The sequence below is a fragment of the Selaginella moellendorffii genome, unplaced genomic scaffold (genome assembly GCF_000143415.4).
Source record: "Selaginella moellendorffii unplaced genomic scaffold, v1.0 SELMOscaffold_7, whole genome shotgun sequence".
NCBI classification, from domain to species: domain Eukaryota; kingdom Viridiplantae; phylum Streptophyta; class Lycopodiopsida; order Selaginellales; family Selaginellaceae; genus Selaginella; species Selaginella moellendorffii.
The window spans coordinates 1,425,961-1,449,543 of NW_003314268.1; the positions used below are offsets into that span (position 1 = coordinate 1,425,961).

Here is a 23,583-nt window from a genome sequence, read left to right on the forward strand (position 1 = left end):
ACAGAGCAAACACCAACTATGACCAACACCCCCATCAAGTCAGCAATCATGTGAATTTTGTGTTTCTCGCTTTTTATTTTTTTTATTTTTATTTTTATTTTTTTTCTCTTTTTTTTGCTTTTCAGTGATGCAAGCCCTGCACCAACACACAAGGATCAGTGCTGCCAGGACAAAATTTCAAGGAAATCAGGGAGAGTTTGATGAACAAGCAATGCCAACCAGTCACCAGGAACCAAGTGTTGCCAGGTTTTGTCCATATGATGTAAGTTGGAACAAGAAAAAACAGCAAGAGGGCAAGAAAGGTGGCAGGCAGTTTGTGATAAAAGAGAATTTGATGGTCTCCATTTTGATGATGATATGTATATATATATATAATCTTCATTTTGTAAAACAAAATGGAAGAAAAGGATCACTCCTGGGAAGAAATGTTATGATCCATCCAATCAATCCAGCAATCCAATGCCCTTTCAACCTGTGGCTATGGTGACAAACAACAATCTCACCAGAGAATCCATAACGGATTCTTCTCTGCAGACTGCTCCCGTCCTTGCACTGTCTCGCTGCACAGCAATTAAATTCCAAAAACCATGACAGGGATTCTTCTTGGGGTAAAACAAACTCTTTGTCTGTCTTTTTTTTTTTTTTTTTTTTCCTGAGTTGTTCTTCCTTTTATCGATCATGTGGGTTTCTTGCTTGCGATGTTCTCCCATTTTTCGTAATTTTTTTCGACTCCAGAAGATGGAACTTTGGATGGAATTTCTTTGGTGGGTTTGCCAGAGATCCGCAAAAGGACGCCCCAGTTGCTCGTCAACAGGCTTTCAGGCGGCAGTCAGGAGCAACGTGTCTGCGTGAAAGCTGAAAGCTACCAACACCAAGGCGTGCGGTGACTCACTCACTCACTCACTCTACACTGTGAGAAGAAAAGAAAATCTCACTTCCTCGGCATTTGCGCATAGGAAACTCACCACTAGATTCCCATTCTTGCTTATCTTATGGCTGTAGATCGAAGAAAACAACTCCATGATCGATCGATCCATCGCCAAGCTAGCTAGGAAGGACGAAAGCTCCTAAGAAAATGGAAGCTTTGGTAGAGATGGCGGCACGGGTTATTGTGAGTACGAGCGAGCGAGCAAGAAAAAAGGAGAGGGATCAAAGAAACAAGCAGTGAAAAGCGAGAGATTCGCTGGCATGCCCTGTCCGTTATCGCGGAGCGGAGGTTTTTCTTCTCTTTCTTTTTTCTCCCTTTTTTTCTTCGTCTCAGTTCTCACTTAGCCGAACTATAGAACTATAGCCTTAGAAAAATCTCGCACAGCGATCAAAGAAGTGCGTCGAAAGGATCGATTAAAATGGTTTTCTTCTTCTTTGGTCTTGTTCTTCCTCGGCAACCTCACCGACCCTCTGAGAGGAGGAGCGATCCTAGCTAGGATCGCAGCATTTGGGCTCGCGGATCGAGCCAGGAAACGATCTGGGTCGTGGTCATTCCATCCCACCAGCGCCGAATCCCAGATGGGTCTCCTGGCACTGCTCCTGTGCTGCGAGAGGAAGCTCATCTTCTTCCACAGATCTTCATCGCGGGGCTCCAGGCGATTCCGGTGGGAGGAGGCCAATTCGTGGTGGATCTCGGGATGGATCGCGCCTCAGGTATGGTGGTAGCATTTGCTCGTGTGGAGGTGGAGTAGGATCATAGATTATACAGCATAGATGATAGATCTCCCACTTTAAATCCATGGGCTCCAAGAAGGAAGGAAGCTTTGCGGGATGGCTCCAGAGAGTCCGCAAGACAGGCGAGCACAGCGATCTCACAGTCAAGATCCAAGGCCAGGAATTCAAGCTCCATATCCTCCCGCTCGTCAACGAATCCACTTACTTCCAATCCATCAACTCCGCCACCTCCAATTCCAATCCGGATTCTTCCACCACCGCCACCACCTCCAGCTCCAGCTCTTCCGGCGGAGAAGCATCCACCGCCAAGCTCGATCATCAAGATAAAAGAAAACACCACCGCCACCATCGCCACCACCACCACCACCAACAGATCAAAGAGGTGGCCATCGACGAGCTCCCTGGCGGTGCCGCCGCCTTCTCCATCGCCGCCGACTTCTGCTACATCATCCGGCCCAGCTTCACCACCGCCAACGTTGCCGCCGTGCGCGCCGCCGCCGAGTTCCTGGGCATGGCCGATCTCATCGACAGCACCAAGAAGTTCCTCTACTCCAACGTCTTCTTGAGCTGGAAGTCGTGCGTCACCTTTCTCCGCGAGTACCAACCGATCTATCCCTCCACCGACGAGTATATCGAATTGCGAGCTCTCAAGGTGGTGACCGCGGCATGCACGAAGGCGTTCCTCGACACCAAGCACGTCTCAGTGCCGATCTCCTCGCTCGCCATCGCCGCCAGCGCCAGCGCCTCCACCACCTGGCACAGCTCCCCCAGCGCCAACCTCAAGGACGCTTTGATCGCGGTGGCGCAGCTCCCCGATCGCTACTCCATGCAGCTCCTCGATCAGCTCGTTGCCTCGGATACCAACTTGAACATCAAGTGCCGCCAGTCGAGGAGCGTCCGGGAGTGGATCGACTATCTCCTCCGGAGCGAGTGCAAGAGGATCAAGCCCCGGATCTGGATTGTGCTGTGCCTGGCCAGGATGCTGCTCAAGAACGCTCCCAGGAAGCGGCCATGGCTGGAGCTCTCGTCGCAGTACTGGTGTAGCTTGCTGGAGCACGCGGCGGGATTGATGGCGCAGACGGACGATCCGGCGGCGAGGGCGAGCTTGGCGGCGGTGAAGGCGTCGCTCCAGCGGCGGATTGGAGCGAGCTTGCACGAGCTCGATGATTACATCCAGGCGTACAGCTTCGAGCCGGAGACGCTGCTCGCGCTGGTGAGGCACTTCATGGCCGGGAGGAGGAGGAGGAGGAGAGGTAGAATTAGCTCGTCGAGCCATGCAGCGATGGAGGACGAGGAGATGGAGGACCTGGACGACAATCCGGAGGAGGAGGAAGAGGTTGATCGTGAAGAAGTTGATGTGGAGCAAGGGGAGGGCGAGATCGAGGCGGTGGCGAGCGAGGTTGACGGGTGCTTGTGGGGATACGCCGAGAGCGGCGTGATCTCGTGCGAGACTTTTGTGGCGCTGGAGCGGGCATTTCCTCCGGGATCGCGCGGGAACCACGACATGCTCTACTCGGCGGTGGAGAAGATGATCGCCAAGAACAGGCTCGGTGGCGACGAGATCCACAAGCTGTGGAGCTTCGTGGATTGCTCCAAGCTCAGCTCGGGTGTGTATGACAAGGCGATGAGGAACGCCTCGTATCTCTGCCAGCCCCATGTCCTCGAGTGTGTGCTGCGAAGGCACAGCGAGGAGCTCGATGGCGATCACGGTGGCCACCATGCTTCGTCCATCGACTTTCGGGATGTCATGCACAAGGTGATCAAGGCGAGCCTGAAGCTGCTCGAGGAGAACTCGCGGAGGTCGAAAGAGATCAAGGAGCTGCAAAAGCAGTACGCGGGGCTCGTGAGCTCCGGGTTCAAGGTTTATCCGGCTGGGGAGGACGATGGTGGTGATGGTGGCCATGGCCGGGGCGAGGATGATAGTGTTGACGATAGTAACAGCACTGGGGATGATGATAACTACGTTGTTATTCCTCCGGTTCCACCTCGCAGTGAGATCACAGAGATCAAAGCTGAGAGAACTTAGATGGTTTGGGTGGCGGCATTTTTTGTGTAGATACTAGAAAGGTTAAAAGACAGATTCTTCAAAACTTTCTGTTCTCCAGATAGTGGATTCTGCCGCCGTTGCCCTGTATGGGCAAATGCAGAAGTGGAGGTCTGTGACACTCTTTAAGTACCACATTTTGGCGAGGTGATAGTGCTTAAATATATGTGTTTTTCACTGTTTTTACTTTGCTAGATACCGCATTTTCATGGTTTTGGCATTTTGTTTCTTGGAATTCTACCTTTTTATGTTTAAGAGGGGATTGCATAGAGCTCCTCTTGTCTTTGCTCGTATGTATGCTTGTATAAAAGCTTTTGAATTTGCACATGCCCACCACAGATCATAGGAGAAACTAGGGTCACTGCGAAATCATGTTGAAGAGAGAGTTTCTACTTATAAGTGGGGATTATCAATGTAAGGCAGTGTGTCATGTAACCCAGCAGCAAAGCACATGGCTACAATGCCCTGGGATTCTTAATTCCTCTCGGAGTCACTTTCACAACAGCACACAATGCTACTACTTGAGGAGGAGAAAAGGGAAAAAAGAAGAAAAACCCATGCACTCACAAACAACAAGAAGGAATGAATTTCTAGACAGCTCTTCCCGTAAACTCTATGGTTTCCTTCTCTTTTTCTGAAGGGGAAGGAGGCTTGGCTGCTTCTCCCAATCCAGTTGTCAATTATTGTTTCCTGTTTGTCCATCCTTTCACTTTCATTTGCTATGCTGCTATCTGCAGCTGGGTGAAGAGCACTTGGCATGCACGCAGCAGAGCAATGCTACAATGCAGTCATGCAGCAACATCACTGCAACAGTTGAACATCAACACACAAGAAACGAATACCCACCACCAACCCTCTCCAACTTGAGGCTCCAACACACCCTCACAGAAAAAAAAGGAAAAAAAAAAGAGACATAATGTTCAGAAGGAAGAGAGGCCCCTTTTCTTGAAGACAAAGACCCAAGAATTCATAGTTTTCTCACCTTGAAACCTGTGAATTCCTGCCTCATACCATGAAGCATAAGAAATGTTGCTGCAAACCGCATTAAATGGGAAGGTGAGACAAACCAAACTACCAGATGATGGAGAAAGTGAAATCTCCACACCATCTTCTGATCCCTCTCAGCCAGCCAAAGGGCCAAGCAAGGCAAGCCAGCTACAATCCAAGACAGACAACAGGACTGGCATGTACATCTTGCAGCGGCCCAATTAACAAATACAAGAGAGGAAATTGTGGCCTCTTTGCTGGACTTGGTCCCCATGCAGACGCTCTAAACAACTTTCATGGCCCTGAAATCACTCATCTAGTCTCTAAAATCACACTTATCTTAGAAAAGATGGTGGTTTTTATATGAACAAGTTGATTATACAAGGGTGGCAGGGAGAAAGGAAGTTATATAGTATAGATATATGTATATATGTATAAAAGTATATGGCATAACAAGCCAATCCAGCTTTTTATTGGCAAAGCTCACTCAAACACAGCAGCTGCTGGAGGAAGAAAAAAAAATTTAAAAGCACACAAAAACAAGACCACACTGAGATGGAAATAAGAAAGACTCCAAATGCACAGAGACCCTTGCGGGATTCTTCAAAAGCTTGCACACCAACATCAAGAAGAAAGAGAGAAAGAGATCAGAAAGTCCACGGGGGAGTTCGTGACAAAAGTTCACGAAGATCAAACGAAGATCAAACCAAAGAACTCTCACAAAAGAACTCTCAGAAGCAAAGAATATAAAAACCAAAGAACGAAAATGGAGGGGGGAGAAAAAAAAAACAGTGGGATCAAAGTTTTTTTTCTTCTTTTTTTCTTCCTTTTTTTTTCCTCTCTATGCCTGAGCCTTGTCCCGTGGAGCTGCAGGCCACACACAAAACCATCCGTCAGCTTCGCTGTGTATAACATCAACCCGAAAAACCACTCCTCTCGATCTCTCTCGCGCTCGCTCGCTCGCTCGCTCGAGCTCGCTCTCTCTCGCTACAAGCAAAGAAATCCACACAAAAGAGTTTCTTTCTTTTGATCTTCGCAAGATCATGAGAATCCCAGGAAGAGGGCCAGAAGGATTGAGCGTGCCTTCTCAGCGGCAGAGTTCTTCCCTGCCTTTCTCTCTATGTAAAAGTATAATGCAGTGTGTGACTGTGACTGTCTGTGTGGTATCATCTCTGGGTGTGTGCTTCTCAAGGGGGAAGATGGTTTCTATCACTTACCAAGGCCAATCGCCTCGGAGCCTTTCATGATACGAAGCCTCTTCACAGTTCCAGTGAACATCCTGAAAGATCCAAGAGGAAGAGCTTTCGGTAAGCACGGAGAAGAAGAAACAAGTGTAAGCACACTTACCCCCAAGGAACATCACCCACGAGCATCAGATCCCCGTCTTTGTCCTCGTAAGTCAGCACAAAGTCGGAGCTCTGGAGAAAGTTGAGCTTCTTCTCGCCGGGATCACGGATAGACGAGACCTCTGGAGTGCCATTCTGGCCTGTTTAGACACCAGAGGGCCAGCTCAGCTCGGGAATCTCACGAGCAAACCAAAAGATGCAAACTTACCAGTGATGAATCGGAGAAACATGTCCTCGAGAACGGTAGACAGCTTGTCGTAGCTGTTGTTGGCCTTGAGATCCACCTTCCGGCCGATGGGAACGCCATCCATGTACACTTTGACAAACAAGGGACTGGCAGTAGCAGCGTTCGCAGCAGCAGGAGCCGGAGCTGGAGCAGAAGTGTTGCTGCTAACACCATTCTTGGTGGTGGTCTCCGTAGACTTGTGCTGTGGAGGTGGAGGATGAGCCACCAAGTTCTTCCTGAAAGACTGCACTGGGGGCCAGCCCACAACCGGTGGACTGCAAAGACGAAAACACCCAGCATGAGAAAACAAGCTAAGAACTTGGAGGCTAAACAAACAAAGAGGAAAAGAACACACCTTGCCGAAGGAACAGCCTCCTCGGTAGCGTCTTCCTTGTTGTGCGAAGTGAGGCCCGAGCTATTTGGACTCCCGCTGTTGCTATTGTTGTTGTCGACATCGCCCATCTTGGGTGCCATGCGAGACGACGAAGGGAAGGGGCCAAACGAGCTCTTGGACTGCTCCAGACCCATCCTCCACGCCGCTGGAAGCTGCTTGGAGCTGTTCCATGGGTACATGGAAGACGGCATGAGCGGCGGAGCAGTGGCGCTAGCCTTGCCATTGCTGGGCTGCGATGGCGCTGGAGCCACTGGAACTCCAGGATTCGAGGAAGAAGCTCCGCCATTGCCAGTGCCCGGGTTGCTGGGAGAGCCCGCCACCACAATGCCGGGGGGATTGGGCATCACGGACCGCCCCTCCACGAACTGCCCATTGCTGCCAATCGCCTCGGAGAAGACCCTCTTGTTCTTGTTGGCAGCCATGGCCGCGGTGGATGCCACATTGCAGTAGGCGGTATGGCTCATCTCCTGGTGCGCCGCTGGCGATGGCGCCTGGACCTCCTGCGGGATCATCCGCGCTGCTGCCTGCCAGAAAACGTTGCCCCCGGACAGATCTGGCTCGTTGCTCTTCTCGCTCTTGGGCTGCTCGACCTTCTCGTGCTGCCATTTGGGGGCTTCGCCGGCCGCGACATTGTTCTTGGCTGGCTCCTTGCTCTTGGGAGGGCCGAGGCGGAGCTCGGTCTCTCCCAGATTTAGATCCGGCAGCGGCTTGCTGCCGCTATCCGGCTTGAGAGGCATCGATGTTACCTCCGATAGGCCGATGTAGTCGTGCGCCTTGAGCGTGCTGCCGCTGTCGCCGCTGCTCTCCTGGACTATGCACGATGCTTCATCCCTCACCACCGCTCCTCCTCCTGGCGCGATTCCTCCTCCTCCCGCCGCCGCTGCCGCTACTCCTGCCGCCTCCGCGAATCCTTTCCCTGCCGGCTGCTCCACAAACGACATTGACAAGATCAGCGCTCGCTCCAACACCCGATATTTCGACGCGCGCTCCTCGTCCTGACCCTATCAGCGCTCGAGAATCACTGCCGCCACTCCCAGGCCCCCAGGCGAATGCAGATTATCGCGAGCTCCGGGCCACATCGCTCGCCGCGCCTCCTCTCTCGATCGATTCTAGCTATGGAAGCCGCGATCCCTTCCCGTGCCTTGTGAAGCTCTAGCTATGGCGCCCGAGAAGCAAGAACAACAAGTTTAGAGCTCTAGGCTAGAAGGAATGGCCCCCGCCCACATTCATATGCTGCCCAAGGACACCCGGCCTTTACACATAACCCCCTAAGGACAGTGAGCCGGATTGGAATCCGCGTCTGGCGTCCGCGAGGTTGCGGTAAATCGCATTGAGTCCCTCGTGCTCAGGTCCGCCGGCCGACCGGCAGCCACTTCCGTCGCCGGGAATGGTATCCGGTCGGCCGTCCGGCCGTCTTTTAATACAATTTTGCCACCCTCTTTTTACCATTTGTGTAGATTTGCTCCTTTTATCTCCCCGTTTTACCTTTACGAAGAAATTCTCCTCGCCCGTTAGTCTGCGGCACCTTGATGTTTGGGGACGTACATAAAATCGGCGATGAATGCCCTATAAATTTCGTGGGTGGTGGTCATTGTAGTGTAATATAATCCGATTCTCTCCATAAAGTTTAGGGCTCTTGAGATCTCTCTCTCTCTCGTTGGTTGGTTTGGGGGTGTTTTCAAACCACAATGCGTTCCCAACCTACGGAAATTAGGGCATCTCTGCAGCTGGCAATTCGTAACAGCGACAGACAACGCGGAGGAAGTGTGAGGGCTTTGCAATCCAAGCTACCAACCTGTGGCATTTTTTAAAAGCCCTAGCCGAATATTCTACTCGCTCTCGCGAACATGCTCGGTTGGCGCTGTGGTGAGTTGCCTGGGGACATCACCCACAAAACAATGCAAATGATTTGGAGATTAGGGAAGTTGGTTGGGCTATGAAATCTCGAGACAATGGCAAGGAGGGTTATTCCATTTTTCTAAGCTTTGGGCGCATAGATTTTGACTTTGCAAGGTACGCTTTGCCTTGGTTGATGCCATTATTGATGCCCCCAATCCAGCTTTTTAACACTAGTTTTTGGGGAACCACAAGTTGCCCCCACAAGCACAAGGGGCGCAAGCGCATAATCTAATCAGGAACTTGTGCCAGTTTCCATGATTATGCCCGGGAGAACATGGATCCACTGTAGCTGTGAAACAACCCAGGGTGGGGTGACAGGTTTTTTAAGGGATTTCACAAGGTGGCGGCCACAAGCGAGGTGAAATTCTTTGTCTTTTGTACCTTATAACAATCCCAAACCCCGACAATTGTCGCTGGCAATCAGTTGGGCGATAGAGTTTTAAAGCCTATTAGGAAAATGGTGCTGCTTGATGATCATGCTTTCTCGCCCTCGCCGCCAAAATCCCGCCCCCCATAAAACTGGCTGCAATTTCGCCACGAAGTTGACCCACCGGTGGACATGTTTGCGCTTTGCTCGATTCACAGTGAATGGATGGATGGAGTGGATTGGGGTGGATGGATTCATCTTTAAAAAGATGAATGGGGCCATTGTCATGTCAAGCAAAAGCCAAATTCTCCGGAAAAAGAAAGCGATGGGAGCCCTAGCTATCAAGAGTCGTAGCATGGGAAAAAGATCAACACAAACGGAAAAGAAAAAAAAAAAAAAAGGTGGCGGAAACCCGTTGAAGAACATTCTAAACAAATTTTGTCTCGCAAATGCCCTCACCCCTTTTCCGAAAGTGGGGTCGTAGAATCACACAGCATTTCGATGCGATCAAAAGATACATAGTAAACTAACAATACGGACATCTGTACGAAATGGTATAAGTAGTGGCCCACCCACCGGGTCAAAGCCGTCGGCCCCGCATCCGGAGATCGGTCGGTCGTCGCGCGGTTTGAACGGTCAGATCTTAATTAGGGTTCATGCGGTCGCCCAACAACCCAACCCCTTCTCGTGCGCTCCCATGTGTTACCCATAACCAAAAATTCTTCTCGCCCTCGCAATTGGGTGTTTGATCGAATCGAATACACTTGCAGTAGTGTTTCTCATTCTCCCTTTTTCTTTTTCTTTGACTGAGTATATGGGTGAAATGTAAGATCATCAAATTTATACCACGAGTCGGTTTTCTGAGAGCTCGCCACCGCCCTATTCTCTTCATCATCATCCCGCTCGTCATGATCAAAGTTGTTTTGCTCCTCTTCTTTTCTGGAACCGAGAGCTCGTTGGCCTCTCCACTTTGGAGACCAAAGATTTGAGTAAAGTGCGTAGGCACTTTAGAAAGCACGCGGCTCTGCGAGTTTGTCCTGATCCAAAGGCTCGATCTATCCATGCATTAGCCCTAAAACACGATTCAAGCGCTGGTTTGACAAACACACTTTGGAGGGGGAGAGAGAAGATGGCAGTGCGCCACCAAAGCAGCAAAACATTGACGTTCTTTTTCCTCTCCAAATGTCATAAGAGGGACACTGGCAAAGTCCCCATCACCTTTGCATGGCCAGCCACAGGGCCCTGTTCCCGGTCTTAAGGACAATGCGACACTGGCCCTCCAAAGAGGGGGGGCCATGCCTCGGTTGCTTTCCCAGCTATTACTCCCTCTTATCGCCATCGCCACCTCATTCATTCCAAGGAGAGAGAAAAGGTGGCGGTGGGTTTAGTTCAAGATTCCACGTAAAAACATGCATGAAAAGTTGGTGCCAGGAAGACTACAGAAGGGATGGATCGATATGGGCAAGCGAGCGGTGATCTAACCAAATGACAACCACACGAGGCCTTGTAATAATCGGGCGACAGGCCCAGCTCAACCAACATCGGCCCGCCTTAAGTTTTCGGAATCCAACAAGCAACCAAACCTTGTCTGCCTGATCGATCGCCTCTCTTCTTTGAAAAGCTGGTCTACGCGAGAAAACATCCACATCTCGCTACGTGGGGGCAAAATTGATGGAATCGCAAAAGCTGGCAAGGGAACAACAAAGCATGGATTGCTTGATTCATCCCGTGGGCTTTGATTTTGGTCGAATGATCGATTGGATAGATTGAGTTGGGGGCGACGAGGAGCAACGTCGGCCACTCGATCCGTGTGGATGGATCTGAATCTCTCAAGTGCAATGGACCAGTCATACACACATAGCTTTTGTTTTGCCAAAAGTTTGGGGCATAAGAATTGGGCGCTGACACACACAACTATTCGCAACACGAGCTCTCCAGATGGATCAGAGAGACAACATCAATCAATTCATACAATAGCTCATTTCAGTGAGAAATCAATAAAAAAGGCTACACTGTTCCGCTGATTTTCGCATGGCTGGTGTTGAGGTTTCTATATCGGTTGCAGTGCTGAATTCCTGCGCCAAGCACATATTCGGATATGGAAGGGTTTGGTTGGCGCGAAGGGATTTCAGGACGAGTGTCGCAAAACACATGGCGCGCAGAGCGGGCTGACGTGGCCGATCTGCCACGCTGGAACCTTCAAATTTTTAAAAAGTGGCAGAATATGCGCCGGGAACGGCGCGAATATTCTCGGAGTTATGGGAACCACGCGGGCTTTGTCACCCATCGCCTGGACAATGCAAAGGCTCAGCACTTGCTCGTGTCGAGAGTTTCCACCACTCGGAACTTCTCTCTCGTTTTTTTGGTGTTTTTTTTTTCTACTCTTGAGAGCTTCTCTCTCGTTTCTTTTTTGGTGTGTGTGTGTGTGTTTTTTTTTCTGCTCTTGATCGTGAAGCTCGAGGAAGCTCGTAAGACGCGATTCTCGTGAAGATTTGGTGTGTGTGTGTATGTTTTTTGGAGCATTACCTCTGGAAGCGACATGTCGGGCTTACGACTTACGCAAGAACAGACGCGGGGCGGGCTTGCAACTTGTTCATCTGTAGCTCGCGGAATTTGACTGGAAAAAAGAGAGAGAGAGAGAGAGAGAGAGAGAGACAAGAGTTTGAGTTTAGTCCGCAACATCGACGTGAGAGCTTGAGTGACAGACAGGAGGAGAGAGCGAGTTACCCGGGTGTTAAGAAGCACACTGTTCCTGTGGATGAGTTTTTTTAAGTACCTGTTAGATTTCTTTTGGCTTTTTTTTTTTCTTTCTTTTTTTTTTGGCTTCCAGGAATCGCGTCGCGTCCTCTTCACTGGAAAGCAAGAGCCTCGATTAGCGGCACAATGACTATTTCTCCGGTAGCAAAAGAAAAGAATATCACGTACCCGGGGAATTTTGGCAGTGGAACACGGCGAGAATCAGTGCACTTTAGCTCGGGGAATTCTGGAGGGGAGAGATTTGGCGTCGACTTGTTTGGCTCTTGAGATGCGCGGTAACGATCTCCAGGTACTTATCAATGCCATCCTCGTATTTGTCATAGATGAGGGGTAGCGTGTGAGCGAGTACCACCGCTGGGAAATACAAGAGGAGAGACAAAGCACGTTTTTTAGCTTTGCAACTTTCGTGCACAGCGCAAGGATTTGCGTACGAAAAAAGCTGGAAGGAAAAGGAGAGGAATGGAATACATTACCAAAATAAAGGAGCGTCAGGAAATGGCACCAGCCACCGACAAGAGAGAAGATCCACAGGCCCGCTATAACCTGTAGACAGTGGATTGAGATTTGGAGCGCAACTTGATCCAAAAAGAGAGAAAGCGAAAATACTATAGTATATGGAAGAAGAAAGAGAAAGAGAAAAAAAAGGGGAGAGAGAGAGAAGGATTTACCTCGACACAGAGCATGAAATCTTTTCCCAGGGCGATCATATGAATTATTCCAAGTGCTCGGTTTAATTCCAGACGAAGAGTCTGAGCGATGTTCTCGACCATCTCCTCCGAGAGTTGTATCTCTGGAATCGGTGGTGGCGGCCTGGAAGAACGAAAGAATGAAGAGCACAGTGGAAGGAAAAGGCTCACTTGTCGAGCAAGGCCGCGAGATTCGACCAAGTAAACAGGATCAAGACGAGGAAGAGGAGCGCATTTGAAGCGATGGAGAGAAGTGTGTAGCCGCACCACTCAAACAGGACGTAAGAAACAGTGGCTCCAAGCAAAATCCCGCCAGTGACATGCTTCTTCTTCCACATGAGAACATCGGCATCTGAAACAACACATATAGCAGGGGGGAAAAAGAAACACTCACTCACATTTGCCACCTCCAAGAATCTCGTGAACGCTCCTTTGCGTTCCCAAGGGGTGGGGCACTGCCGCCGCTACCAATGCTGGAGGCGCTGGCGATGGTGGTTGATGCTCCCCCGCTGGATGCTCGGCCATGGCATCTTTAGGTCAAGAAAGCAAAAGAAATTCCAAGCGGTTGTAAACTCGTTTGTAATCAATAGAAAGTTCTTAAATTTCATTTAAATTATATTATCATTATGAATGGAAGGTGAAAGAGGAAGGATTGCTACAAACTAGGGATCCTAAACAGGACTTCGTGATAAAATGCTCTTAGAGTCATATAAAAAAGCCAATGTATCCCTTTGATCTATAAGATGATTAAAACTTATAGATTTTTTTAATTATTTAGTATAAGTTTGGCAATCTCAAATTGGTATTTTAAATATACAAATTTAAAAAATTTCAAATAAAAGAGCACTAGAAAATATAAATGCCTGTTAAGTAAACTTGGTTGAAATAAAAGTTTAATAATTCAAGTGCTCTCAAAATAAATAAAGGTCAAACTCTTAAATTTAAATTTGATAAAAAAAATAGCGGGTTTATAAGATTTGGCCTTATCTACTTCAGATTTGGAACAATTAAAATATAAATATAATCTTTTTTAATAATTAAATTAAGTTAAATGAACCTTAAATAGTTTATACAATTTAGAAATTAAAAGCTATTGTTATTATAGTTTGATAGAAAATTAATACTGTGAGTGGAACTTAGACCTCACAATATAATATATTCTAAATTCAAAGCTCAAATATTATTTTGAGTTTATATAAATTCCTTTTGCTTCACAAACGAGAATTCCTCAAACCTCCAAAACTGCCAAAAGCCAAAAATAAATGAAATGCCTTAAATAATGGTTATTACTTGTGAACAATTTAAATTAAACCATTAAGTAATATTTTTTAGAATTTTAGGAGGTGTTTGAAAGAAGTTTATGGAGGATTAATGGAGAACTCATCCATTCAGTGAGGACACTGCTCTACGTGATGCAACAAAATCTACTGTTTGACGATGTACATGGATGTTTCAAAAATATTTTTATCGCCTGGATCTTTACGGTATACACTTAGTACTTACCAAAATTCTCCACAAGAGCACGCTCCATCTCTAAACACATGAAACCGACTCGAGTCTCTACACACGATGGTCCGTCGCTCCAGCTTGGAGATCACAGCCGTCGCCCTGTGACAATCCTCGCAAACCCGGAGATTCTTAGAGATCCTTATGTCCGTCCCGGCCACCGAGTTGACAAGCGCGCAAGCTATGGCGAGCCTCTCGCTGTGTCCACATAGTGCCGACTCTTTCTCCTCCTCGGATATGTCGTGCACGACGCTCTTCGTGTCTGGAACGTATCCCCCCTCCTCCTTCATCCTCAAAGTCACTGCTTTGAGCCTCGCGGAGATCTCTTCCGCCTGAGGATGGCTCGAGTCTCCCGCCGAGAACCTGTGCACTGTCCCAGCTCCATCGATCCACCAGCTTTGCCCCGGCTTCTTCCAAGCTCGAGCAGCCCTTCTCAAGCTCCGGATCTCGCCACTCTCCTCCCACATCCCCGCGCTCGCGTAGATGCTTGCCATGAGCGAGTAGGCTCCAGCGTCTTTGTCGTCCAGGCTCACCACCGAGTCGAAAGCAAGCCTCCCAACTCTCACGTTGCTCCACTTCCGGCTCGCGGCGAGCACGGACATCCACACCGTCGTGTCCGGCTTGAAAGGCATCGTCTCCAGCATCTCCACGGCCTTGTCCAGCTGATTGGCTCGACCCAGGAGATCCACCATGCAGGTGTAGTGTTCCAGCAGCGGAGCTATCGAGAACTCCCGGCTCATCATCTCAAAGTAGAGCTTGCCTTCGTCGACCAGGCCGGCATGGCTGCAGAGTGATAGGAGGTGGACGAAAGTGATCGCGTCCGGCCTCACGTTTTCCCTTCGCATCCTCTCGAACAGCTCAAAAGCCTGCTTTGCGTCGCATTGGTGGCTGTATCCGGCCATGAGAGTGCTCCAAGTTACCAAGTCTCTTGCCGTGGAAGAGTCGAAAACTTGCTGCGCTTCCACCATGCTTCCACACCTCCCGTAGAAAGCCACGAGAGAATTCACCACAAGCCGATCGTTCTCGAGGCCGGCCTTGCGAATCTCGTCGTGGACGTTCTTCCCGGCCTCCAAGTCCGGCAAACTTCCACAGGCCTTGACCGCTGCTACGAAAATTGGAGGCGTAACTGGAACCAGCTTCTCCTCTCGGATGCGAGCGTAGTACTGGAGAGCCAAGTCGGCCTCTCCACTCTGAGCACACCCCCAAATCATCGTCGTCCACGAAACGACGTCTCGGAGCTTCATCCTCTCAAACAGCTGCCGAGCATCGGGCACGCTTCCGCACTTCACGTACATGTCGAGAAGATTGTTGGCGACGATCATGTCGGATTCATAGCCAGCTTTGCGAAGTTGGGTGTGGATCTCCAGTCCCTTCTTCAAACTCTCAGCTTTTACTATTCTTCCGTCAACCTGCTTGCCAGTTTCCTTGGCCGCTAGACTCGTGCAAGCGTTCACTGCCGTGACGTAAGTTCTCCCGTCGGGAACAAAGCCTTCCTCTTGCATTCGAGCAAACGAGGAGAGAGCAAAGTCGCCATCTCCACTCTCAGCATGCCCCCAGATCATTGCTGTCCAGGAAACTAAGTCGTGCCGAGGCATCCTGTTGAAAACCTTGCCCGCATCTTCCATGCTTCGACACTTCGCATACATGTCGACGAGGCTGCTCGCCACGAACATATCCAGTTCGCAGCTGCTCTTCGAAACCTGCGAGTGGATTCTCCGGGCTCTTTCTAAACTCTCTGCCTTGACATGCCTTCCTCCCACTTCCCTGGCTTCTTCTCTGGCTGCTATAGCCGTGCAAGCGTTGATGGCAGCGACAAAAGTTCTTGAGTCGGGCACCAGTCCTGCTTGGTCTTGCATCGTAGTGAAGAGCCGGAGAGCACTCTCTCCATCTCCACAAGCTGCGTATCCCATGATAATCGAGTTCCAAGTCACCAAGTCCCGCTTTTCCATGCAGTCGAATACTCTCCTTGCCTCACGAACGCTGCCACACTTGGCATACATGTCCAGCAGCGTGTTAGCGACAAAGATGTCATGCTCGTATCCGCTACTCGAGAGCTGAGCGTGGATGGCTCGGCCTCTCTCCAGGCAAATCTCTCGTAGCTTTGTTCTCGGATCCGCCGCTGCTAAGGTCGAGCATGCGTTGAGTGCAGCGACATAAGTTCTCGCGTCGGGCTGGAAGCCTCTTTCCTGCATGGCAGAGAAGAGATTAAAAGCCTCATTGGCATCTCCAGATTGTGCGTACCCGGTGATGATCGCGTTCCATGACACAACGTCGTGCCTTTGCATTCGATCGAAGACCCTCTTCGTCTGGACCATGCTGCCACACTTGGAGTACATGTCCACCAGTGTGCTTGAAACGTAGATGTTGGTTTCGTGGCCTCGGCTGGCGAGCTCGGAGTGTAAAGCCGCTCCTCTCTTCAAACTTTCCACCTTGACGAGATTTCCATCCACCTGCTTGGCTTGCTCCTTGAGAGCCAGGCTCGTGCAGGCTTTCAAAGCCGCGACGAACGTCCGAGGGTCTGGAACGAAGCCTTTCTCTTGCATCTCGGCGAAGAACTCGAGAGCCAACTCCCCTTGATCGGCCTGGACAAATCCCATAATCATCGTGTTCCACGACGAGACTGTGCGATTCGGCATCTTCTCGAAGAACTCGCGAGCGCGATCCAGACTACCGCACTTGGCGAACATGTCTAGCACCGTGTTGGCCACAAAGATGTGCAAGCCTTTCTTCTCTTCTCCATTCCCATCGCTGCCGTGCTCTTCCAGAATCTCGCCCAAGATCCTGATCCCTGTGGCCAAATCCCTGGCGCTGGTACACGCCTTCAACGCCGCAAGAACCACGGCATTGCTGGCCATGATTCCATCGCCGCGGAGCTGATCGTAGACCCCGATCGGGTCCTGCTGCCCTGACGCACCCTGATTGCGCCGCCCAACGGCATTCTTCCTCCTCACACCTCCTACCTCGCGCAAGCTGGGAATCGTCCTGTATCGCCTGAGAAGAGCGCGCCGCAAGAGCATGGAGCCTGGCGCTCCAAGCTCCAAGAACCCTAAAACCAAGTAACCCTAAAGTCCACAAATTTAAAACTTGGCGCGCAAAAGTGTTTTAATTTTAGGGTTCTTGGCGCGCGCTAAACATTCCCTTCCTTTATAAAACTGCTATAACTAATCCGGCGAGGCGGCGCATCTTGCTTTCACAATCTCCCCACTGTGGCGAGCGTTTCGTTACCGTTTAACACCCTCCCATGCTCTCCATGCAACGGAAATTCCGGCTGGCCACCATTTAAATCCAGCGCGATGGCATCTCAGCCCACCATTCCAAAGATCATACCACTATTCTCCTTCCATGGCGCTAGAGCTCCAATCGCTCATCCTTTTCTTCTTCATGGCTTTGCTATGCTGCTACGCACTGGAATCTCGAGGTAAGCAGCAGCTCCCTCCACTCTCGATCGCCCAGTATCGATCTTAACTTTCGTTGGTTTTTTCGTTGCCAGATCCAGGAACTTCGCGTAAACTTCTTCTCCGCGATCGCGAGGAACAGCCGGAGAGGCTCATTCCTTCCGGCCCCTCGGATCCAAAGCAGTACCAAAACTCGATCAGTCAGGCGGCTTGCCGCAAAGAATTCGGCATCGGGATCCCTGCGCCACCCTCCGGCAATCACCACCTCGAGCGAGAAGTTCCCACTGGACCGGAAGATCCATTCCAGCGCCTCAAGGACTTCGTTGCGTGCTGGAACTCGGCCGTCGGCAAGCCTCACCACGATGTCTTGACGCATCGATCTCAATCCATCCCAGTAACTTCATCTTCTTCCAAGGACTCTATCCCAGTTCCACCAGCAGCTTCTTCTTCCAAGAATTCTATCCCAGTTCCAGGAGCAGCTTCTTTTTCCAAGGATCCTATCCCAGTTCCAGCAGCAGCTTTTTCGTCCAAGGATTCTATCCCAGTTCCTTCTTCCAAGGATTCTATCTCAGTTCCAGTAGCAACGGATTCTTCTCAATCTGGTCCAGCAACTTCTTCCATAAATGCTATCCCAGCAGCTCGTTCTATCCCACCTCCAACTTTCAAGGACGATCCTTCCAGCAAGCAGCTCAATGCCATCCAACCCGAGAGGCAAGTTCCCTCTGGAGCCGATCCGATCCATCACAAATCCCTGGAACCCTGACACTCTAGCTGACACTTTTTCTATCCTCTCCCTTTGTTTTCCTGTCGCCGAGCCAAAGTTTTGCTACAGAGACTAGCTTGGCCTGTAAAAATTTCTCTAATCATTAGAGAAGGAAAAGAATACGAGAAAGACGTACCTTGTCAATCTCAAACCGAGGACGTGCATCTGTTGGAGAAAATATAAATTTCGTCTCCATTGGATAGTTAGCTCCTAAGAGGTGCGCTACTGTAGCCCGGATGTTGCTGCGAGCGTAGAATCATTCCAGTCATGGAAGGCGTCTGATAGTCTCGATTGTATGAGTATCCTCTCGTCGTGGCTCGCTGTGAGAAATGCGAGCTTTGAGCCGAGAGAATGTACGCTCGACCACTTCTCTCGTAGAGCTGCCTGTTTCCAATCCTCTCCTGAATTTCTCCAAGCTCGGACTCAAGCGCCTTGGAGAGTTTGTCACCACCTTGCCACGAAAGCGAGGCTTGGATTAGCTGCTGAGTTGCTCGAAGACACGTCTGAGCTGCCTCGATGTCACCGGAATCTGCCAAAAAACCAGCCTCGGAGATCGTCTTTGCTGCCAGCAGCCGGTTCCTTTGTCGATCAACTTCCACGCTAACATGTTGCCGGTTGGCGCTCACGAAATCCGGACGAGCGATCGAGAGCTTCCGGGACGCAGTGTGAAGCTTCTCTCCACGTACTGGATCGGTGAAAGAGCACCTAGCTTCGAGGATAAACTGTTCCTTGAGGCTGAAGTTGAGTGCCGGGAGCTTAATCTCCAGAAGAACGTCTCGTTCCTCGTCGGCATAGAGATCCCCCAGCTTCACGGTTGCTCGTGACGAATCCTCCACGACCGAGCTTCTGTAGCTGCCAGCATGAACGCTCGTTATCCGAGACCCTCCGGCCTCACATCCTCCAAAGACTACCAGCTGAACGTCCTGGACGACAACGCTTAGAAGTCCCCCGACGCACTGAGCAAAAGCGTCCTGGACGCCACCTTCTGCCTGGATAAACGAGAAGGTTCCTCCCGAGACTTGAGAAATGGAGTGCATGGTCGCAGCGTCGTGATCAGCTCCGAATCCGAAAGTGTGGACTGGAATGCGTGGCGATATCTGTCCGCTGTTGCTCAACCGTCGTGACAGTAGCTTGTGACGGTTGAAGCTGGAGCTTGGAGAGGAGTTGAAAACCTGGCCCCGAGTTCCCAGCGAGTAAGTGTCATGTCCGTCGGAGAGCAGCATTATACTCGCGACTGGATTCTTGTGCTGCCTCTCTTCCAAAACTTTCGATCCTTTGCGCAGCCCCTCGGCAATGTTCGTTCCTCCGGTGCAAACCAACGTCTCCACTGCTCGCAGCGCGAACTGCCGGCCTTCCTCCACCATAGTCTTGAGCGGGAAGAGCCTCTTTGCTGACGAGGAAAACACCACCACCGAGAGACGGTCCCGGGAGCTTAAGTTGCGGATCACAAACGCCATTGCTCGCTTGAGGAGCAAGAGCTTTGTCCCTGCCATGCTTCCGCTCACGTCCAGGACTGTCACTAGATCGATCGGCGCTCGATCCAAGACTGCTGGTTCTGTCCCGGAATCGAGAAGCTCCGGAGCTTTGACGTGAACCAGGACGTTGAAACTGTTCCGCTGCTCCGAGAATGACACGCTGCCAACTTCTGCGTAAGCGCTGAGCTCGAGCTTGGATCTTTGCTCGGACGAAGTCACATTTTCTGGAAACTCATCGTCGCAAGAGCCTTGGTTGGCGAGAGCTTCGTCATCGTCGTAAACGAGAGGTTCTATGGCTTGATGCTGCTGCTGCTGTTGCCTCGAGGGTGGCGACGCTCGACTGATTTCTTGAGTGGCATTGGCGTTTGCGATCGACTCGTCAATGATTCGTATGACGGGGTCCTGTTCCTCGTGTTGTTGTTGTTGTTCTTGGCGGAGAAGCTCATTGAAACTTGGCAGCGACGATGGTGGTGGGATGACGAGTGGCGGTGGCGGGGTCGAGGATCTCTTGGGCTTGTTCGTGTCTGGAAGAGGGCCGTGCCATGGAACTTCCTTCCACCGGGATCGACACACGGGACACACCATGTTGCCGTGCTTCACGTTGGACGCAATGCACGAGAAGTGGAAGGTGTGCGAGCACTCGGCTGTGAAGAGGGCCTGTCCAACCCCGGTTTTGATAGCTTCCAGGCAGATCGGGCAAGAACTCTGCAAGGAATCACACAAAGAACGATCAAAGATCGCGAAAAAAGAGAAGAGAGAGAGACAAGTAAGAACGCTACCCACAGCTAGACTCGACTAGAAAGAAGAAAACTATGATAAATATATCTTCTCGATCGAAAAGGAGGAATGCTTCTAATCCAGAGGAGAGCTTTGGATCTAGAGGTCTAAGAAGCATACCTTGATGGATGATCGTGCCGGCGTTGCCGGCCGGCCTTGGAAATCCCATTCTTCGTCGGATGGAAAGCCCTCGGAATCGGCCGGGAATGTCCAAGAACACATGCGCAATCCAAGAACGCTCCTGGCGACGCTCCAGACCTTCTTCCCCATTTTTCTTTCCCTGCTCGAGCCGCTTGAGCCGCTCTCTCGCAACCGATGCTCCTAGCCTATCACTCGTCAGGAGAAATCCCCGGCATTGCCGCTGGAAGATCACAGGAAGCGATCAAGAAGAAGGAGAGGAAGCGATCGATCCATGACGCGCAAGAATGCCGGTAGCTGGAATGTCAAAGCTGGATATTCGGGCCGCGCAGTGCGCCCTGTTGACGATGATCGTGCGTAGATAGCTGAAACACGATCGAAAGAGCAACGAAGAAGAACAGTAGCTCTCTCCCTCTCGCCTCTCTTTGGTCAAACCTAGGCCCCAGAGCCAGAGAGATCACACGTGGCACTACACGCAGAGTAAAGATATCTACGTGTCTGCCATCGTGGCAAGTGGTATATTCTAAGCTGACTTAGGGCAAAATCTTACGTTACACTAAATAGTTTTTAAAAGAGATACTTATTTACTCCGACGTAGGGCAGGTTTTTGAGAGCGTGGCTCCATGTCATGACCAATTGTTCTTCTTCCATCTTCGCCCTCTCCAACACCGGATGTTTCAAGCCACGATATCGTGCTTGGTCATGGCGATTCACCCTTGCGAGGTCTCTGTCTTGGATCAAACAAGTCGCTACTGGGGCGAGAAGGTGAGACAAATGTAGTCGCTCTAGGATTCTAACGATTGTTTTGCCTTGGTTGAACGATCGTGAGCTTCTAGGCTATATACTTCAAAGTGTTCATCTTTCTGATCCTAGAACAGGAAACAAAGAAAGTTGCCTTTAAGAAATTCCATAGAACGTTTTCTAAACATTTTAAGTTGTATTATTTCTGGGAGAACTCGATAATGCTAACAAGAAGTTTATTTCTCATCTTGCCTCAAATCAGCAGCTTTGAATCTAAAATCAGCTGGTTATTTCCTGGTTTTTGACTGTCCTCTCAAATATATGACTGAGATGAAACACTTTATGCCTTGTGTCTTAAACTATTATAATGCCAATACAATGGAGGAGAGTCAAAGATTTGAAGATAGAAGAAGACTTTAGAAAGAACAGTTTGTAACAGGTATTGTTGGTTCTCGTTGTCACAGATCAGACAATTTATGTAATTTTAAATGGGAACACTGTTGAGTTTTTAATTTTCTTTTTATATAATTTTCTTGTTATATTTTTTTTACTTATAAATACAATTAGCAACAATTATCATCTATAAAGATGAATCATCATAATTGGTGTGCCTTCTTCTAGCTATGTCCCTGCTCTTTTGCTGATCAAGCTTTGGGCAGTCTCCCATGCGATGGCCAAGTCCCCCACAGTAAACACATCCTCTAACACCACCAACCTCTACCATGGATGTGCTGGGGTCCTCGAGCGATTCCAAGAACACAGGAACTTTCTGTTTCGCTTCCCGCAGCAAATACTTCAGATCCAAGAGCGTGCTCTCGCTCTGCCTGCTGTTGATAAAGGTGGTGGCGATACCTGTCTTTCCACACCTCCCAGTCCTCCCGATCCGGTGAACATAGTTCTCAATCTCGCTAGGCATGTCATAGTTGATGACATGCTGGATGCTTGGGAAGTCGAGTCCCTTGGAAGCAACATCAGTTGCAACCAAGACATCTTTGCGTCCTTGCTTGAACTTAGTAATTGCGTCTTGCCTCTCCTCCTGATCCTTGCCACCGTGAATCGACACAACTTCCACGCCTTTGAGCACCAGGTACTCGTAGATGCTATCAACCTCGCCTTTGCTCTCGCAGAAGATGAGCACAGGCGGTGGCGTCTGCTGCAAGCACTCGAGGAGATAGACCATCTCGGCCTCCTGTTTCACGAACTCCACTTGTTGGACAACATCCAGAGATGCAGCTCCGGCCCTGGCAACGTTCACCACCACGGGCTTGACAAGAGCACCCCTCGCAAACTCCTGGATCTTCCGGGGCATGGTTGCCGAGAAGAGCAGCGTCTGGCGCTGAAACTTGAGGTGATCCATCACCTTTCGGATGTCGTCCTCGAATCCTGAGTCGCAGAGCCTGTCCGCCTCGTCTAGAGTCAGATACTTGCATCGCTCCAGATTCATCTTCTTCTTCTCTAGCATGTCGTTAAGTCGCCCTGGAGTCGCCACGACGATGTGCACTCCTCTCCTTATCGCCTCCAGCTGAGACCTCATGCCAGTTCCCCCGATACACAGCATTGCCCTCAAGTGGCAACAACGAGAGGAGTTCACCATCGACACGAACTCCTCGATCACGTCAAAAGTCTGCTTCGCAAGCTCACGGGAGGGGCACAGGATCAACCCTACCGGACCTTCGCCACCTTTCAGCCTCGACCTCTCCTCTTCCTTGAGAGCCAACATAATCAGCGGCAAAACAAACGCAAGAGTCTTCCCAGAGCCTGTGAATGCCACCCCGATCATGTCTCTCCCGGACAAGATCGCTGGAAGACCCTGAACCTGGATTGGTGTTGGGTGTTTCACACCCTTCTCCTTAAGTTTCCTCAAGACTGATTTCGGGAGACCCATGTCCTTGAAGCTCCGAATTGGCGGTGGCACGTCCTCACCTTCAACCAGGATATGCAGCTTGTTCCGAATCGCCTCGATCTCTACTGCGCTCATTTCGGAAACATGCAAAGGTGGCGTCCATCCCGTGTGCATTGGCTCGGTATACTTGATCCCCTTACTAATCTCGCTCACCGGCAGTAGCACTCTCTTCTCGTCGTTCAATCTATCTAGCATATCCTTTTCTTGCCTTTGGAGCTCTTCACTTGGGCTCAAAGGTCCTCCTTCCTGTTGCTTCTCGTGCTGGAGGAGTGATGCTTTCTCCAGCAGAGAGAGAGGAGCGCATGACTTGGGTTCTTCCTTCTTATTGCCTTCGATCTTCTGTGACTTCCTTTGTAGCAAACGTTGTTGCTCGGCCAACCTGCGCTTTCGAATGGGAACATAATCGTTCTCTTCTGTATCCATAAACAAAGCTAAGAATTGTTCTACCCTAACATTGTTTGTTCCCTTTATAGTCCTCAGCCTATTTTTCCTTTTCGTGAGACCTTTTCTAAAGAGC

The 23,583-nt window shown here is 50.1% G+C and overlaps 7 protein-coding genes across 8 annotated transcripts; 2 read left to right on the forward strand and 5 right to left on the reverse strand.

The window, feature by feature from the left end:
* The first annotated feature begins 613 nt into the window (after nt 1-613).
* On the forward strand, nt 614-3,888 carry LOC9652335 (BTB/POZ domain-containing protein At5g48800). Its single transcript, XM_024670900.1, has one exon. It carries the CDS (start codon nt 1,727-1,729, stop codon nt 3,686-3,688), a length of 1,962 nt encoding a protein of 653 aa, XP_024526668.1. The 5' UTR covers nt 614-1,726; the 3' UTR covers nt 3,689-3,888.
* Nucleotides 3,889-5,101: 1,213 nt separating this feature from the next.
* Nucleotides 5,102-7,905, reverse strand: LOC9652336 (auxin response factor 6). The gene is made up of 5 exons (XM_002966501.2): nt 6,621-7,905; nt 6,248-6,540; nt 6,041-6,179; nt 5,911-5,972; nt 5,102-5,560 (listed from the first exon to the last, which is right to left on the reverse strand). The coding sequence occupies exons 1-5, from the start codon at nt 7,598-7,600 to the stop codon at nt 5,535-5,537; spliced, it is 1,500 nt and encodes a 499-aa protein (XP_002966547.2). The 5' UTR covers nt 7,601-7,905; the 3' UTR covers nt 5,102-5,534.
* Nucleotides 7,906-11,739: 3,834 nt separating this feature from the next.
* On the reverse strand, nt 11,740-12,893 carry LOC9652782 (reticulon-like protein B2). Its single transcript, XM_002966502.2, has 6 exons — nt 12,767-12,893; nt 12,540-12,720; nt 12,351-12,492; nt 12,156-12,225; nt 11,851-12,036; nt 11,740-11,777 (listed from the first exon to the last, which is right to left on the reverse strand). Exons 1-5 carry the CDS (start codon nt 12,891-12,893, stop codon nt 11,894-11,896), a joined length of 663 nt encoding a protein of 220 aa, XP_002966548.1. The 3' UTR covers nt 11,740-11,777; nt 11,851-11,893.
* A 921-nt stretch (nt 12,894-13,814) lies between these two features.
* Nucleotides 13,815-16,925, reverse strand: LOC112345139 (pentatricopeptide repeat-containing protein At5g16860-like). Of its 2 annotated transcripts, XM_024671293.1 has the most exons (2): nt 14,394-16,925; nt 14,058-14,275 (listed from the first exon to the last, which is right to left on the reverse strand). In XM_024671293.1, the coding sequence occupies exons 1-2, from the start codon at nt 16,889-16,891 to the stop codon at nt 14,173-14,175; spliced, it is 2,601 nt and encodes an 866-aa protein (XP_024527061.1). In that variant the 5' UTR covers nt 16,892-16,925; the 3' UTR covers nt 14,058-14,172. The 2 variants fall into 2 exon arrangements, with proteins under 2 accessions (XP_024527060.1, XP_024527061.1); XM_024671292.1 differs by having other exon boundaries at nt 13,815-16,925.
* A 414-nt stretch (nt 16,926-17,339) lies between these two features.
* Nucleotides 17,340-18,034, forward strand: LOC9652783 (flocculation protein FLO11; the record flags this gene model as incomplete). Its single annotated transcript, XM_024671505.1, has 1 exon — nt 17,340-18,034. A coding segment is annotated over one exon (693 nt), but the record flags the coding sequence as incomplete, so codon positions are not given.
* Nucleotides 18,035-18,072: 38 nt separating this feature from the next.
* LOC112345140 lies at nt 18,073-20,851 on the reverse strand. Its single transcript, XM_024671295.1, has 3 exons — nt 20,405-20,851; nt 18,169-20,212; nt 18,073-18,114 (listed from the first exon to the last, which is right to left on the reverse strand). The coding sequence occupies exons 1-2, from the start codon at nt 20,552-20,554 to the stop codon at nt 18,236-18,238; spliced, it is 2,127 nt and encodes a 708-aa protein (XP_024527063.1). The 5' UTR covers nt 20,555-20,851; the 3' UTR covers nt 18,073-18,114; nt 18,169-18,235.
* An 870-nt stretch (nt 20,852-21,721) lies between these two features.
* On the reverse strand, nt 21,722-23,506 carry LOC9652337 (DEAD-box ATP-dependent RNA helicase 35). Its single transcript, XM_002966503.2, has one exon. It carries the CDS (start codon nt 23,487-23,489, stop codon nt 21,744-21,746), a length of 1,746 nt encoding a protein of 581 aa, XP_002966549.1. The 5' UTR covers nt 23,490-23,506; the 3' UTR covers nt 21,722-21,743.
* Between the last annotated feature and the right edge of the window lie 77 nt (nt 23,507-23,583).

Bases quoted from the DNA above. Each gene is read 5' to 3' on its own strand.
- LOC9652335 (XM_024670900.1), top strand. From the start codon at position 1,727: ATGGGCTCCAAGAAGGAAGGAAGCTTTGCGGGATGGCTCCAGAGAGTC.
- LOC9652336 (XM_002966501.2), bottom strand. From the start codon at position 7,600: ATGTCGTTTGTGGAGCAGCCGGCAGGGAAAGGATTCGCGGAGGCGGCA. The intron at 6,541-6,620 runs GTGTGTTCTTTT...TCGTCTTTGCAG, and splicing joins GAGGCTGTTCCTTCGGCAAG to TCCACCGGTTGTGGGCTGGC. The intron at 5,973-6,040 runs GTAAGTGTGCTT...TGGATCTTTCAG, and splicing joins GTGGGTGATGTTCCTTGGGG to GATGTTCACTGGAACTGTGA.
- LOC9652782 (XM_002966502.2), bottom strand. From the start codon at position 12,893: ATGGCCGAGCATCCAGCGGGGGAGCATCAACCACCATCGCCAGCGCCT. The intron at 12,226-12,350 runs GTAAATCCTTCT...CACTGTCTACAG, and splicing joins ATTTCATGCTCTGTGTCGAG to GTTATAGCGGGCCTGTGGAT. The intron at 12,037-12,155 runs GTAATGTATTCC...TGTATTTCCCAG, and splicing joins CCTGACGCTCCTTTATTTTG to CGGTGGTACTCGCTCACACG.
- LOC112345139 (XM_024671292.1), bottom strand. From the start codon at position 16,891: ATGCTCTTGCGGCGCGCTCTTCTCAGGCGATACAGGACGATTCCCAGC.
- LOC112345140 (XM_024671295.1), bottom strand. From the start codon at position 20,554: ATGGGGAAGAAGGTCTGGAGCGTCGCCAGGAGCGTTCTTGGATTGCGC. The intron at 20,213-20,404 runs GTATGCTTCTTA...GATTCCTTGCAG, and splicing joins CGGCACGATCATCCATCAAG to AGTTCTTGCCCGATCTGCCT.
- LOC9652337 (XM_002966503.2), bottom strand. From the start codon at position 23,489: ATGGATACAGAAGAGAACGATTATGTTCCCATTCGAAAGCGCAGGTTG.